Consider the following 15716-nt stretch of genomic DNA (forward strand, 5'->3'; position numbering starts at 1 on the left):
GATGTTTCCCCGAAGGTACTTCATTATAGGTGTTCTCCAGTCTTCGGCTGAGATGACTGAGACTTGTTTTTCTCTCTTCGGCTTGACCGAAGGTTCTGAGATTTCTTCGAAAAATACATCCGATGGTAACTGCTCCTTTCTTGATGCTGCCTTTGCCAGTTTGTCTGCTTCGTCGTTCATGTGAATCGGGATATGAATGATGTCGAAGCCTTTGAAATATTTCTCCATGGATCTAACTGCATCAAGGTACTCGATAAGCTCTGGTTTTCTTGCCTCCGAGTCCTTTTCGATGTGGTCTCTGACGACCTTCGAGTCTCTTTTGACTATGAAGTTCTGATGGCCAAGGGCTTTCATTTTCCGAAGGCCCAGGAGCAATGCTTCGTACTCGGTTGTGTTGTTGGTAGATGATTCTAGGTTGCCGAAGGTTAGTCGTGCAGCGTATCTTGTTTTTGCTCCCGAAGGAGACTCTATGATTGCGGCGATGCCCGCTCCGTCGTTGCACCAGGCCCCATCACAGTGCACGATCTAGGTTTCATTCGAAGGTTCCTCCTTGAAGGTTGGGGATGTCCAATCGGCAATGAAATCTGCTAGTACTTGTGATTTGATGGTTCTTCTTCTTTCGAAGTCTATGTAGAACTCTGATAGTTCCGAAGCCCATTTGGCAATTTTGACTGAGTCCTCTCTGTTGCTGAACAGGTCATGCAAGGGTTGATATGTGACCACGATTATCTTGTGAGCTTCGAAATAGTGTCGTAGCTTCCGGGCAAACATGACCACTGCGTATGCAATTTTTTCTAGCTCTGAGTATAGTAGCTTCGAGCCTGCAAGAGCTTCAGATACGAAGTAGACGGGTAGTTACTGCTTCTTTCCTCCAACTTCTCTCTCGAGGACGAGCGCTGCACTGACAGCGGAGTAAGATGCCGCGATGTACAGTAGCAACACGTCCTTCCGGTCCGGTGAGGTCATTTTTACCATGTTCTGGAGATAGTTTTTGAGGTCCTGGAGGGCTTTGCTTTGTTCGTGGCCCCACTCAAATTTATTTGCATTGTGAAGGACCTTGAAGAATGGTAGACTTCGGTCAGCAGAGCGAGGGATAAATCTGTTTAGGGCTGCTATCCGCCTTGTGAGCTTCTGTACATCCCTGATGGCCTTGGGCTCCTCCATCTTCCAGAGAGTTTTTACTTTGTCAGGATTTGCTTCGATGCCTTTGGTGGACACGAGGCATCCTAGCACCTTTCCTTTGTTGGGATTCAAGGACAACCCTGCTTTTCTTAGGCTTGCGAAGGTTTCGGCCAGGTCTGCCACATGGTTACTTCTTATTGAGCTGGTTACTAAAATATCATCAACGTAAGCCAGGACATTTCTTCTGAGTTGGTGCTCCAGGACCACCGAAGACATTCTTGAAAAAGACTGTCCTGCATTTTTCAATCCTTCTGGCATCCTCACGAAGCAGTAGGTGCCGATGGGCGTTATGAAGCTTGTTTTTTCTTCGTCTTCTTTCCTCATCCAGATCTGATGGTGTTGGCGCTCCTTAAGTACCCCTTTTATCCCTTGTTTATCCTTGATAATGGCATGAATTTAATATCAAAATCACTAACCGTCCTAACTCCGGCCTAATTATTGGTCATTTTCACACTTGCACAAATATATTAGAGGAACTTCGTTTTTGCAGGTTTTTGGCCTATTTTGGAGCATGAAATGACGAGGCCCGTGATCGAGCGCTAACACGGAGAAAGACGAAGGCCAAAGCCCAAAGGGAGGACCAAAGCCCATGTTTACTCGAAGCCCATTCACGCACATCCATCCTCCAAGAGAGCCCAAAGGACCGAGCCCATGAAGATGAGATCAAGATACTTCGGGATTAAGCAAAGCAAATGAAGATTTAAGGAAGGATTCCCTATCCTATTCTTTCCTCGAAGATATCTCCAAGATAACAACGTCCAAAGGGGTGCAATCGTGAAGGATAGAAACTCTAGAAGATGGAGGAGTCTACACGCCAAAGATGAGACCGAGGCGAGCCCGAAAAGGGGTAGGCCGGCCGGCCTAGGCCCATGGGGCCGGCCGGCCCAGACCTTTTCTGAGGCGGTTCGGCCTTCCCTTCGACCGGTGGCTTCCTCGGCTTATAAATAGCTCCCACCTTATTCAACTCGAGGCATCCATCCACCCAGAACTCGACGAAAACCTAGGGCAAAGACCGGAGGGAGACGACGGCCGCCGCAAGTCCTCGACGTTGCCTAGGAGATGGCTTAGGCCGCCCCTAGCCGCCATGGCCTCCCTGTGTGGTTGTGCCAAGGCGGAGTTCCGGAGCCATGCCATCAAGGCATATGTACACTGAATGGTGATGTTAATCTAATCTTGTCTCAACTCTGATCCACTTCGATGCATGCTTTCTCGTTCATATGATAGCTAGCATATGTTCTTAGTAGGAATAGATCTAATCATGGTGATTTGTCTTTGTCTTGCGGATTCCTCATTGTGGTGTATGAGAAGCTGGTCGTATTATCCTCGTGTGGTGACAGCATGGGGAGGGAAAAGGCCGGATGAACGTGTAATGTTGAGTAGGATGACTCTTTATCATGGTACGAGTTAGATTAGGTTATCATTTTGGCCGGAGTTGCAACTAGAAGATAATAGGCTTAGTCACCCCTTTGGTTATGCTCTGGTTGTGTCTTTGTTCATGGATGAGATCAACCTATACACATCACTCACATCTTATATAGGTTTACTCTTTATATGCAATTCATGCTTCATGTTAGGATAGATTTGTTAGATTAGATGGAAAAACCTAGGTCGTTCATTGTTGATCCATGGATTGATAAACCTTGGATGGAATACTCTAAGGGAAAAGCTACACACGATCCGTGCGCTTGCGGTACGTAATTGAGGGCTCTAAGGAGCGTCAACAGATGGTATCCAGAGAAACAATCCAGCAAAGACATAAGTTGACTGTTTCCTGCGTCATCAACGACTCTGTCGATTCTTGGCAGTAGGAAGTCATCCTTCGGGCAGGCTTTATTGAGGTCAGTGAAATCGATGCACATGCGCCATTTGCCATTCTTCTTTTTTACTGGCACGGTGTTTGCCAGCCATGTTGGGTACTTGACTTCTCTAATGATATTTGCATCTAGCAGTCTCTGGACTTCGGCCTTGACTGCTGCGACTTTTTCATCTGCCATTTTGCGAAGCTTTTGCTTCTTCGGCTTGATATTTGGGTTGATGTCCAGGCGATGCTCGATGATGTCTCTGCTGACTCCCCGAAGGTCGCTGGCGGACCATGCAAAAACATCTTGATTCTTGTGGAGGAACTCGAGAAGTTCTTTCTCCTCTTCGGGCTCTAGGGTCACCATTTTGTCGGGGAGGTGTAAATCGAGGGGGACCTTCTTGACTTCAGAGTCTTCTTCGAAGGTTGCTTTCTCGCTGTCCCTTTGCTGCTCTTCGAAGGTAACGGGCTTGGATTCGGTCTGAAGATTGTGCACATTTTTTTGTCCTGGGGTGTATCCCCGCTCAATGTCCCGCGCAAGTTGCTGGTCCCCGCGAATGGTGATGACTCCTGCGGGGGCTGGCATTTTCATGCACAAGTATAGTTGATGGACGATAGCTTCGAACTTGTTGATTGTTCCTCTTCCTAAGATTGCACGGTATGGGTACGGCATTTCTACTACATCGAAGGTGATGTGTTCTGTTCTTGCATTGGCCGTGTCTCCGAAGGACACGGGGAGTGATAGTTTGCCGATTGCATTCACTCTCTTCCCTCCGAATCCCATTAAAGGGATTTCCGAAGGCTGAAGCAGGCTTCGGTCGATACCCATCTTATCGAAGGTATCGGAGAAGATGATGTCTGCAGAACTGCCAGTGTCAACTAGTATTTTGCCAATCCTCCAGCCATGAATGTTTGCCTCGATGACAAGAGCATCTGTGTGTGGGTAGCTGATGAGGTTGACATCTTCTTCAGAGAAGGTGATCGGAGAGTGTGACCACTGGGTTCTCTTGGTTGGACCTTTGGAGACGATGCAATGGACTTGCCTGAAGTAGTCCCTGCGCTGCCTCTTGTTTTCGAAGTGGTTTGGTTTTCTTGTTTTGGTGGGTGTGCTGGGGGTGGTGGTAGCTGCTCCTGAGTGGGTTGAGCTTGGGTTGTGGGTTGAATGGTTTGCGTTTGAGGGTTTGTCTGCGGCTGCCAATTGTGATTGTAGTTGTAGTTAAACATGGGTGGGCGGTATGCTTGTGTAAATGGTGGTGGAGCGAACGAAGGTTGCGTGTACTGTATTTGTTGAGGTGGTTGGGTCTGTGGCCATGTAGTGTGCCCAACTAGCTTGGCTTTTTTCTCGGCCTCCATTCTGTCGAGGGTCTTCTTCTTCTCCGGGCACTGGTTTGTTCTGTGGTCGGAGTCGGACCCATGGAAGTGACAGAAGAATTTTTTGGGGTCACGCGAAGGTCCACGACCTCGGCCCCTTCCTCTGCCGCGACCTCTGCCCCGTGCCCCGGACGAGGGTTGCTTGTCGTTTGAGCGTTGGGGTTCCGACTCTGGTGGTGCCATGAAGGGATCGAAGGTTATCTGATCCTCATCTTCATGCGAAGGTTCCAGAGGTAAGATGAGCTGGTGGGCTGGCTGATTTTCTTGCTGCCACGTTTGTTGGTTGTATTTATCTGCCTGACGCATGATTCTTCTTTGCTCGACCCTTCTGCGGTGGTCGGCGTCTGACTTTGCATACTTTTCTGCTTCTGAATAAAGCTCCTCTAGAGTCCTCGGAGGTTCTCTTATGAGGTGGGAAGCAAGTTGGCCAGGCAGGAGACCCTCGATGCATTTCTGTATCGCATCTTTCTCTGGGAAGTTTGGGATTTGAGCCTTCTTTTGGACGAACCTCTGGAAGTAGTCATAGAGAGGCTCATGGTCATGCTGGGGGCATTTGAAGTCTTTTACAGTGTTGGCGTTGAGCCTTCTGAAGCCTTGGAAGTCCTGTAGGAGCCTTCCTTTCAGCTGATACCAGTTGTTGATTGATTGCGGAGTCAAGTACGAGTACCAGTTGGCCACAGAACCTTCGCAGGCCATGACAAAGGACTTGGCCATGGTGGAGTCGTCACCTCCGGCCGAAGCGATGGTTGCTTCGTAGGCCATTAGGAACTGAGTTGGATCTGTTGTGGCGTTGTACTTGGGGAGCTGTGTTGGCTTGTAGCCGAGCGGCCATGAAGTTCGCTGCAAAGCGACTGAGAGTGGCGAGGTCGGGTCAAATGGGAGGTTGACCGGTGGTGGCCTTTCGTTCTCATTATGGGCGAAGGCTGTCTGGAGGATGACGCGGTTTTCTTGCTGGGAGGAACCTTCGGGCATTTCTTGGTATGCCCTCTACAAGCTCTCAACTTCTGCCTCCATCTCTGCTAGCCTGCGCCTGGCCTCGGGTAGCTTGTTTGCTTGGTCCAGTGCCCTCTTTTTGGTGGCAAGTTGGGCTTCGATGTTCTTTTTCTTCATTTCAAGGGCTTTTAGCTTGAGTGTTGCTTCTGTGAGTTGATGAGCTTTGGTGTTTTCTGTGTTATCGATTAGGTCTCCATGAGCAGCAGCTTCGTTGGTGATGTCTTCCATTTGTGGGTTGGCTCCTTCGTGCTGCGGTTGAGGGCCGTCGAGGATGCGGCCAGGCTTAATGGAGATGCTTGTGGTGCCGGCGGTGGCTTTCTTCTTCGCTGGGGCCATCGAGGGTTGTCTTACGTGCTGGAACGATGGGCGCCGCTGTTGGGATCTTTGCTTCTTAGATGCCCAGACAGGGAGCATGAACAGTAAGAAAGATGACAATGAAAATAGATGTCAAACTCTCCAATAATGTTTAGAAAATTCAACCCTTTACACTGTGGAGAGAGGGGGCTATTTATACCCCTAGCCCTCGACCAGGTCTTCCTAAATTGCCCCCTCCCAACTCATTTACAGCTCACTCTTAGCCGGTTCCTGGGTAAAATTACAAGGTGAGAGGTTTACAAATCCGACCTTCTCATGTATTCGGGAGGTGTACAAATCCGACCTTCTCACATATTCACATTTTACTCACATGTCTACAACCGATGAAGGTTACAATAACCTTCGGGTACCTCCGGGAGTTTGAGCCATGTAGGTTCCATGATCGAGCAATCAGCCGTCATCTTCGCTCCCGGTGGTGATCTCTTTTCCCGAAGGTCCTGGCCTTCGAGTTTATGCTTCCGGGTAGCCGTTTGTCACCTTCGTCTCCCGAAGGTGGTCATCGAAGGTCTTGCTCTTAGACTTTTTGCTTCCGAGCGGCGGTTTGTTTCCTTCGCCTACCGAAGGTGATCACCGAAGGTCTTGGTCTTTAAGCTTGCGTTTCTATGTGATCCTTCGTCACCTTCGGGTACGCTTACCCTCCTCTCGTTGGAGCCCTGCAAAAAAGTTAGGGAGCATTTCCGAGGGTGGGAGCTTGACCCGAAGGTCCAATCCCCAACATCTACGACCCTTCGGCTTGGTGTGGAGTGGCGTCGACAACTTTGTGCGGGGACGGAGACCCCTCCTTCGTGGTCAATCTATCTTAGTGAAGATCGGGATCAAGGTGACCGTGATTGTGTTCACGGAAGAGACTTGATTGCCGGGAAGCGATACTCTTCGTGAGTACTTCAACAATGTGGACGTAGGGGCGCCTTTGTGGCAATCCGAACCATGTGATAAATACTCGTGTCGAGAGTTCACTTCCTCTAATCCCTCCTTTAAGTTTCCGCATTTCATATTATAATTTTTGTGCCTCTACTTTCATAGAGTAGTTTCTTGATAGAATTGGCTATAGCTTGCTAAACTCTTTTGGGATGAGGGTTTCACACTAAGGTGAACCGTAGTTGCACATCTAGATAGCTTGTTTTAGATTAAGTTTTGTGCAAACTAGTTGAAGCTATTGGTTAAGATTTTAAGAATGACTAATTCAGCCACCCACTCTAAAGCTCGAGCACCCGATCGCTTTTACAGTGACCTTCATCCGGAACGCCTTGCCGAACTTGACGGCGACGTGGCCGAGCCCGCCGAGCCCCACGATGCCGAGGTGCTTGCCGGGCTCGTTCAGGCCGTGCCCCACCATGGGGCTGTACACGGTCACACCGGGGCAGAGCAGCGGCGCGGTGCGGTCCGGCGGCAGGCCGTCCGGGACGCGGAGCACGTAGTGCTCGCTCACGACGATGACGTCGGAGAAGCCGCCCTTACTGGCCGCGCCGCCGCGCGCGCGCTCGACGCCGTTGGAGGTGAGCACGACCCCGGTGCAGTAGTTCTCGTTCCCCTTCCCGCAGCTCTCGCAGGAGCGGCAGGACCCGACGAAGTAGCCCACGCCCACCGTGTCGCCGGGCTTGAACCTCGTGACGCCGCCGCCGACGCCGGTGACCACGCCGACGATCTCGTGCCTGCGCGCGCCGACCGACGGGGAGATCAAAGGCCGTTGCTTGAATCCGTTACGTTACTGCTCTTGGCTCTAATTAAATTTTGCAGCGCGCCCTTTGCGACATCCGGCGGCGAACTGGATTACCCGGGGACGACGGGGTACATGGCGTTGCCCCAGTAGTTCTTGATGATGTGCAGGTCGGTGTGGCAGATGCCGCAGTAGAGCACCTTGATCGTGACATCGTCGTCCCTCGGAACCCTGAAATTGGGATCAGCAACAAGGATTCCATAAACTGGTACTAGGTAGCTCTGTCAAGGAAGCATTCTAAACATTTCCTCATCCAATTAGTTCTTGAGCCGATACCAAGTTCAGTAAAATCGAAGAGGGAAGCTAGCTGAAAGCAAGTCTACCCAACTCTATGCGCGTATTGAATGTTGCTTTGTTTTTCAGGCTTCAACAAAATATTGTACAATCTTAGGTAAGCCTTTTATTTACCAAGGACTATGGTTTGGAAATCTGAAACAGTGTGCTAAACTATTGCACAATATGACAACCAAAGTAGCTTGAGAAGCTCAGATCATAACTGATAGATGTTTCAAAAACTCGGCAGTTCAGAACTTCAGAAGCACACGAGCAAGGAAAGCACAGTGACGAGAGGCTGCAGTCAAGCAAACTACCTTCTAGAGAAATTGTAGGGTGAGAGGACACCGGTGGCGTCCCTCGCCGCCCAGCCGAGCGCCGCCGCGCCCCCTTGCTCCTCCATCGCTTGGACTCGATTCTCCACGGATGCCCTCGCCCTCAGCAGACGCACAGCTCTTCTCGACAGTGACGCTAGACTAACTCCGAGCGAGGAGGGAGCATCGGCCCTGGGGGGAAGGGCACGGGAAGAAATGGGCTGTGGATGATGGCCTGAAAATGATGTGACATAACGGCACCTCCCTCTGGTCCTGTTCTGCGCGTGGGCTTGAGGAGAGCCAACGCCCGAGAGAACCTCTCTATAGGATTTTCAATTCTGCCATGTTCCAAACATCTCTATAGGGATTCTAGTAAGGCTGGATATCAAGCCGCTGGCTCGGCTCATCTCAGCTCGAGCCGGCTTGTTAAGGTAATGAGCTAGCTCGGCTCGGCTCGGCTCATTATCATAGCGAGCTAGAGATTCGGCTCGGCTCGGCTCGTTTGCCGGCTCGAGCTAGCCCATTTAGCTCGTGAGCTGCTGGTAAAGACAACAACCGTCACTCCATGGCTGCGGGGAGGAAAGGACTCAACGGTGGGGCTTAGGCGCTGAGCAGAGGTGGAGCCTGGAGGCCGGGGCGGCACACGGAGCCGCGGCACGGGGCGTGGTACACACGGCAGGGGGGTTGCTGCGCACGGCGCAGTCCGTCGCGCAGCGCTAGCTGCCGCCTGCCCGCATGCCTAGTTGGCCACTGGGCGCTTGCAAGCCATCGAGTGGAGGGGCGGAGCTGGGAAGAGCCTGGGCGGGCGGCCGTAGGCGGGTAGCTGTACGTGCGTCGGCCGCCTGGGGAGTCAGAAAGAAGGGGGGTCGAGGGGGATTGGAAATTGGAAGTTAGGGTTTGAAGTGCTTTATAGAAATGGTGAAAATTGGGCTGAGAGAAGTATGGGCCGATTTCTAATTTGGGTTGCAGTCTTCGGCTTGTTTTGGCTCGCGAGCCAGCTCGAGCTGGCTCGTTAACATACCGAGCTAAAACCGTAGTTTGGCTTGATAAAATTTATCAACGAGCCGAGTCGAGCCGAGCTACTAACAAGCCGAGTCGAGCGAGCTAACGAGCCACAAGTTTTTCGTCCAGCCTTAGATTCTAGTCTCCAAATCTGGAGAGACCGAGAGAGCATTTTATAAGTTGATTGATTGTTGATGCGCAACTTTCATTTTCAACAGGGTAAACTGGTAAAGTAGTAGAAATAACTTAAACTGTTCAAGGTAGGAGTAAACTTCTTCCGTCGTACTGAGTAGTAGGACTTTGTTGGTAAGAAAATGGGTAAATGTCTGCAAAGAAAAAAAAGGGTCAAAAGCTAAAGAGGGAAGTACTGTATCAAAGAGGAGCGAGGGGTCCACAGTCCTGACCTTGACAAGTCACAACAAAGCCAAAGCGTGGGCTGCTGTTTGCTCGTGTTGTGATTCATGCCTTGATATTTCTGCTGCTGTGTGGCTCTCCCTGCACTGAAAGCTCCATCTGATGTTGGGTCCAAGGGAGCGTCCCCGCTCCCATGGTCTCTGTCAGAAATTGGAGCGCCACCAAACGTCCAAAGTGACTTCGGACTCAAGTGGTAGCGGGAAGCGGTTAGTACTGATTACTGAAGTACTCAGCTTCCACTGATATGCGGACTCCACAGCACCAGCACCGGGACATATATATGTTAGTGCGATGAATCTCTCTGCAGTACTGCAGAGGCCAGAGGAGGTTTGTCCGTGTGAGCGGTGGTTAGGGTTAGAGCAACTCCAACGGGATAGGAGGTTCCTACTTGGATCCCTACATTTAAAGTAGAGACTAAGTGTCTTTCGAAAAGAGTAGAGGCTAAGGCCCTATTTGGTTGCTACCTGCTAGGCAGCTCATCGGCCAGGCAGCATCATCCAACCCCAGGCTACGAAAATCCAACGCCTGACAATCATGCTTGAGCCAGGCAGCTTTTCAAGGGTCCCAAGCAAACAAGCCCTAAGAGCAAGTATTATAGCAGGCTGTAAACAGGCTGAATGATGAGGTAGAGGAGAGAGGAGAGGAAATAGAGAGGAGATGGGTTGTAAGCTTACAGCCGGTTTCGACACAAGAACCAAGAAACCTTGTGTGAGAGATAGGTGGACAATATATTAATGATGAGGGACTAAACCACTATACGAGTAAGCTAAGAGGTAAGCTACAAGAATTCTTACAGCCAGCAGCAGGCTAAATTATTAACCTTACTCTAAGAGCCTAAAAATCCACTCCAGCAAAGTCCCTATTCCCTATTCGGATCCTTAAAATAGGGAGCACCCAAATATCCCCTCCCAGCCCCATCTCCCACGGGTCCCTAGGGAGGCTCCCACTCAGCAACCTCATGTGCATGTGGCGCTGTTGGCCGCTGCCGGCGCGGATGTCCACCCATCCATGTCACCGCGCTACTGCAAGATCCGGTCGCCAAGCTACTGCAAGATCCGGCTCGGGAAGATGTTAGCCCAGAGCGTCTCGACACCGCTCGTGCCCTGTCGTTCCCACCGAGCTCGAGCACCCCACCGCCCCTGAGCTACCGCACCAGCGCCGCCGCCGTCATCGAGTTGTCGGCACCGGCGAGCAGCTCAGCACGGCACGAAGCTGGAGCTCCCTCGCCCGCAAGCCGGCGGATCTTGCTTGCCCGCGATCCTAACTACCTGCTCATCAAGGCACCCCCGCCCCTTCACGCCGCTGCCGCAGGCTGCCACGGACCGTCATCTGGATCCACGCCACGCCCGGCGGAAGGAGGCATAGCGTCTAGATTAGGGATGGCAACAGAGCGGGTTCGGATCGGATATCCGTGGGTTTCGGATTCAGGGATGATTCCTCACCCACGTGGGTTCGGATTCGGGTTTGGTTTTTCACCCGTCGATACCCAATGGATAACCGTTTCAAATAAAAACTCTTGTTTTACAGTATACTTAATAGTAACTTTATTTTTTAACTATTAAATTTAATTTATTCTAAATTGATTTAGAAAATTATTTACTATTTATTGCCTCTTGTTTATATGTGTGAATGTTATATATATCATGTATATGTTTATAGGAAATACTTATTTCTCTTACTATATTGTCATATAAAACGGGTTTCATGTATCCAATCGGGTTTCGGGTATCCGCGGGTTCGGTTTCGGGGATGGATTTTCATCCGAAATGGTGTTCGGTTCAGGTTCGAGTTTTAAGTTCGAATTTCGGTTTTGGAAGCCCAAACACTCCACCCGATCCGTTGTCATCCTTAGTCTATATCAGTCCCGTCTGATCCCCCCCTCACCATCGCCGCCCTGACAGGAGCCAATCCTCGGCGCAGCAGGCCGCACACACGCAACGGGGCCGGGCCGGCCGGTCAGCCGGCGGCCAGATCTGATGAATCTTGGTGGTGGGAAAACAGATAGAGAGGAGGGGAAGGAGGAAGGCGACGGCTTCGGCTGGATCTAGCAAAGGCTGAGACAGGAGAAATAAAAAGGAAGAAGCCTATGACAGGTGGGTTCTACTAGGTAGGGACCGCAAAGTAGGAACTATTATTGGAGATGAGAGCAAAATTCAAGGCTTCAAACAGTTGGGACAGTCTGTACTCAAGAAAATAGGGATCTTGAGTAGGAGCTATTGCTGAAGATGCTCTTTAGGAGGATCATTGGCTTTGAGTTTTTCGTTAAAAAAAAGTGGCCAAGGAGAATTATAATAGCAGCCTGCCGTGAATGATTCAAAAGCAAGAAGGAAATTCAATAGATTTTTGGCCTCCTAAAACCAGGAACAAGTTTTCAAAGCATTTATCTTTTCAATTAACATATTAGCAAAAAAAAAACTATGGTAGGGAAGAATGTGCGATCAAATGGAAAAGCTCTGAGATAGCTAATCGCACATTTGGTGTAAGATTTTAGGCACATCTAGGAATGAAACCTGTTGTGATAAGGAGCCATCGATTGAAATGTTAGGTATTTCTGTGTAAAGAGGCACATCAAGCTAGGTTTATGAGGCATCAATTTGCCCATTTGTCATGTGCAGCCGGTTGGATCCTTTAGTGCTAGGGTTAGATACTGGATTAGATATCTTGATTAGGGATCAAGTATGTCTCTCGAATATAAAGAGAGAAGATGTATCAATCAAAAGACAAACAAGAATAATATTAATCTATTATCTCAGCCCCTTTCACCTATCCATGCCCTTGTGGTGCTGCCACCTATGAGCGAAAACACCCAGGGTTTTCTAACTTTTTGCGTAAAGGCTAGCAGCATAGCTGGACTCACCCATCTTTCTATCTTAGATAATCCCAAGATTCAGCTATAAACTTTATAGCAAGAGACTAAACTAAATTCTGGTCTAAAATTAACAAAACGGGCCATATGTTTTTTTTAGATTTTAATAAAATTAATGAACCTGTTTGCAAAAAGTATTGACCTATTTTTTCAAAATTATACTTCTCAAAGGTAATTGAAAATAGAATAATTTCAAGAGGGTGGGTTCAACTTGAAGTAGTCGAAATACTAGTCTTTACGAACGATAGAGAAAAAGGCCAGCACCAGCCCCGTTGCACTCAAATGAGGCCGTGTTTAATTACAAAAATCAAAATTCCAAAATTTTTTTCCGGCACATGCATGGAGACTTAAATCTAGATGAAATAAAAAACACATTGCGACTGCTGTCTGTAAATGGTGAGACAAATCTAATGAATCTAATTAGGCTGTAATTAGATACTAAATTGATACAGTAACGCTACAGTAAATAACCTCTAATGACGGATTAATTAGGCTCATTAGATTCGTCTCGCGATTTACAGACGAGTTCTGTAATTATTTTTGTGATTAGTCTATATTTAGTACTTCAAATATAAAAAGATGCCTTTTCAAAAACTTTACGGAGTGCAACTAAACGGGCCTGAATGGAGTTCCCAAGTAAATCTCCCAACCACCTCGTGCTTTTGTGATTTTGCATTTGGGCCAAAGTATTGATGGGTTCGTCCAACACACTCGCCGTTCAAAGTATTGATGGGTCAATCTTTTTTTTTTTGAGAGAGAGAGGATATTGATGGGTCAGTCGACCCCTAATTTTTACTTTTTAACCCATTTTATAAAAAAATCACATTTAGGGTGTTGAAGAAACAAATTGCGTCTTTGGACCCAGGGGTCGGCGCCGTGACTTATGGCGCCAAGATAACACGTCTCGGCGCCATAAGTCATGGCGCCGAGCTTTGCGAGTCGATTCAATGTGGCAGTCAACATGAAAGCGACGTGGCACCACCTCGGCGCCATAGATCTTGGCGCCGAGCTCAGTGTCATAGACCTCGACACTGAAGTTTTAACCTGTGTATTTTGGCATTTGAAGATAACTAGCACTGTTCTAGTAAAAATACAAATTGTATGCTCTAGCTTAGATGGTGAAGATGCTAGCCTCCATTCTTGAGCACCCAGGTTCGAGTCCCTGCCCACGTTATTTTTTTTTTCATTTCTTAGGCATATCAGCCTCTACTCCATAGACCAAGAAAAGAGTTAACTCCATATCAATGTGCATCAATTTCCCAGAATCCATAAATGCACAGGCGGCCACTTTTCTTTCTTTTTGCATGTAGCCATCGTGAGAGAACAAATAAATAAAACGAAAAAGATGCAAAACCAGGATTTGAACCTGGGTCTGCAAGGCAAAAACTAAATGACTAAACCACTTGAACTTCAAGGCAGGTCATGCACATTTTAGGGAGCAGACTTATATGAATTAGTAAGCTTTTTTTTTTTCAAAACAAGTCGGCGGCAACATTCACAGCACCGAGCTCTGCGCCACTGATCTCGGCACCGAGCTCGGCGCCACTGATCTCGGCGCCGAGCTAATGCCATATCGCCTCCACGTCAACCGCCACGTTAGATCGGTTCGCAAAGCTCGATGCCATGGCTTATGGCGCCGAGACGTGTTACCTCGGCGCCGTAGGTCATGGCGCCGACCCTCTGGGTCCAAAAACATATTTGTTTCTTCAAGACCCTAAATGTGAAATTATTTCGTAAAAAAGGTCAAAATGCAAAAAGTGCGGTTGATCGACATGGCTAGTTCAGTTGGGCCTTATATGTAGTACAAAATATTTAGGCCCACTTAGTTCTCCTTTTCTTTAAGCTGTCATTGAGATTTTCTTCCACATTAGTTTCGCATCTTGAGCTTTTCTCCACTTTGTTTGGGGGGGCAGAGCGTTCGACCTCAAAGCATAGAAAATTACTACTCCCTCCGTTGCAACTTCTAATTTGTTGGACTTTTTATCTCAAATTTGACCACTTGTCTTATAAAAAAATTACCAAAATATCACTTCTTTTGTTGTGGCTTGCTTTATTAATAAAAGTTATTTAAAAAAGACTTAAATTTGACTATGTTTGCACAAAATTTTTGAATAAGATGAGCGATCAAACTTGGAGTCAAAAAATTAAACAAATTATAATTTGGAACGGATGGTGTACATTTTATTAGAGAAAAAATAAATCATCAGCGTGAAAATGAATAAAATCACCCACTCTGCCATAGTAAAAGCTAGTTGAAAACTCCTTTATACCTATTTAGAAATTACCCACAATTGTAATAGAAAAATAGCATAAAAACACTAGTGTATCTGTTTACAAGTGCCAGCTCAACGGAAAAAACATACTTCCTCTATTCCAAAATGTAAGTCATTTTAGTTTTAAATGAAGTCAAGTTTTTTTTACTTTGACTTAGTTCATAGATAAATAAATATATTAATATCTACTATACCAAATAAATGCAGTAGTGCACTAATAAAATTTTTTCATGGTAGATTTAACAAAAACAGATTCGGTGTTGTAGACATTTGTACAAGTGCCACATTTTTCATCGAAAGCATTCTTGAAAAGATGCACTAATATTGACAGAATATTATGCTGTAGACAATTGTACATTTTCAACAGAAAAAATGCACTAATACAGAAGGTCTTAAAAAGAATGGACAAATTCACATTTCCACCTTCAGATTAATGGAATCCCATATCAGAAAGCGTTCTTAAAACAAACCGTGCAGCATATTAGCGTTACAGCAGTACAGTTTTCAGAAGAAAACAATGCTGTACCGCGTCGCTATCTTGACCACGTCAATCAGAAACTTTCCTGAGTTCGGAGTTTGTTCTGCATATTCAGAAGTTCGAGGTTCAGATTTGAGATGGCTATGCACTGCTCTCCATATTCCATCCTCCTCGTCCGATGGACGTAACGACATGCACATTGCAGCCAAACAACACCATCGAACCGAACGGCGGCAAGCTGTGGCCGTTGTCTGCTCGCCCGGCCGTCCTTGTTCGACCAGCTTTCCGGTTCAACAGCTGACAGCGACAGTCTTCTTGGCCAGGTCAACAGGTTTGAAGCCTTCAAGACGTTTGGGCGCCTGCACTGATGAACAACAGCTTGAGATGGCCGCCGACTGCCTGCCTGACCGTGTCAAAATTGTGCTGCGCCAGAAACCATCTCCGGCCTCACAATTTTGCAGCCGACCCCTTAATGTTGGGACACTGACGTCTACAATGCAGAGGGCTGAAAAATTCAAATGGAACCCAACACATGAAAAATGGGATTAAATTTTTTTTTGCGGGTGGAAGAAAATGGGATTTAAATTGGCGATTCAGATTCAATTTAAAAGAAGAATTGGAAACACTTTCGAGAAATGTTTCAATTCACAGGGACCAAAG

The 15716-nt window shown here is 47.7% G+C and overlaps 1 protein-coding gene across 1 annotated transcript; it reads right to left on the bottom strand.

The window, feature by feature from the left end:
• Positions 1 to 6767: 6767 nt before the first annotated feature.
• Positions 6768 to 8489, bottom strand: LOC120660603 (probable cinnamyl alcohol dehydrogenase 8B). Its single transcript, XM_039939190.1, has 3 exons — positions 8027 to 8489; positions 7494 to 7607; positions 6768 to 7371 (listed from the first exon to the last, which is right to left on the bottom strand). The coding sequence occupies exons 1-3, from the start codon at positions 8110 to 8112 to the stop codon at positions 6903 to 6905; spliced, it is 669 nt and encodes a 222-aa protein (XP_039795124.1). The 5' UTR covers positions 8113 to 8489; the 3' UTR covers positions 6768 to 6902.
• Positions 8490 to 15716: the final 7227 nt, after the last annotated feature.

This window comes from Panicum virgatum, chromosome 2N (assembly GCF_016808335.1).
Source record: "Panicum virgatum strain AP13 chromosome 2N, P.virgatum_v5, whole genome shotgun sequence".
Classification (NCBI taxonomy): domain Eukaryota; kingdom Viridiplantae; phylum Streptophyta; class Magnoliopsida; order Poales; family Poaceae; genus Panicum; species Panicum virgatum.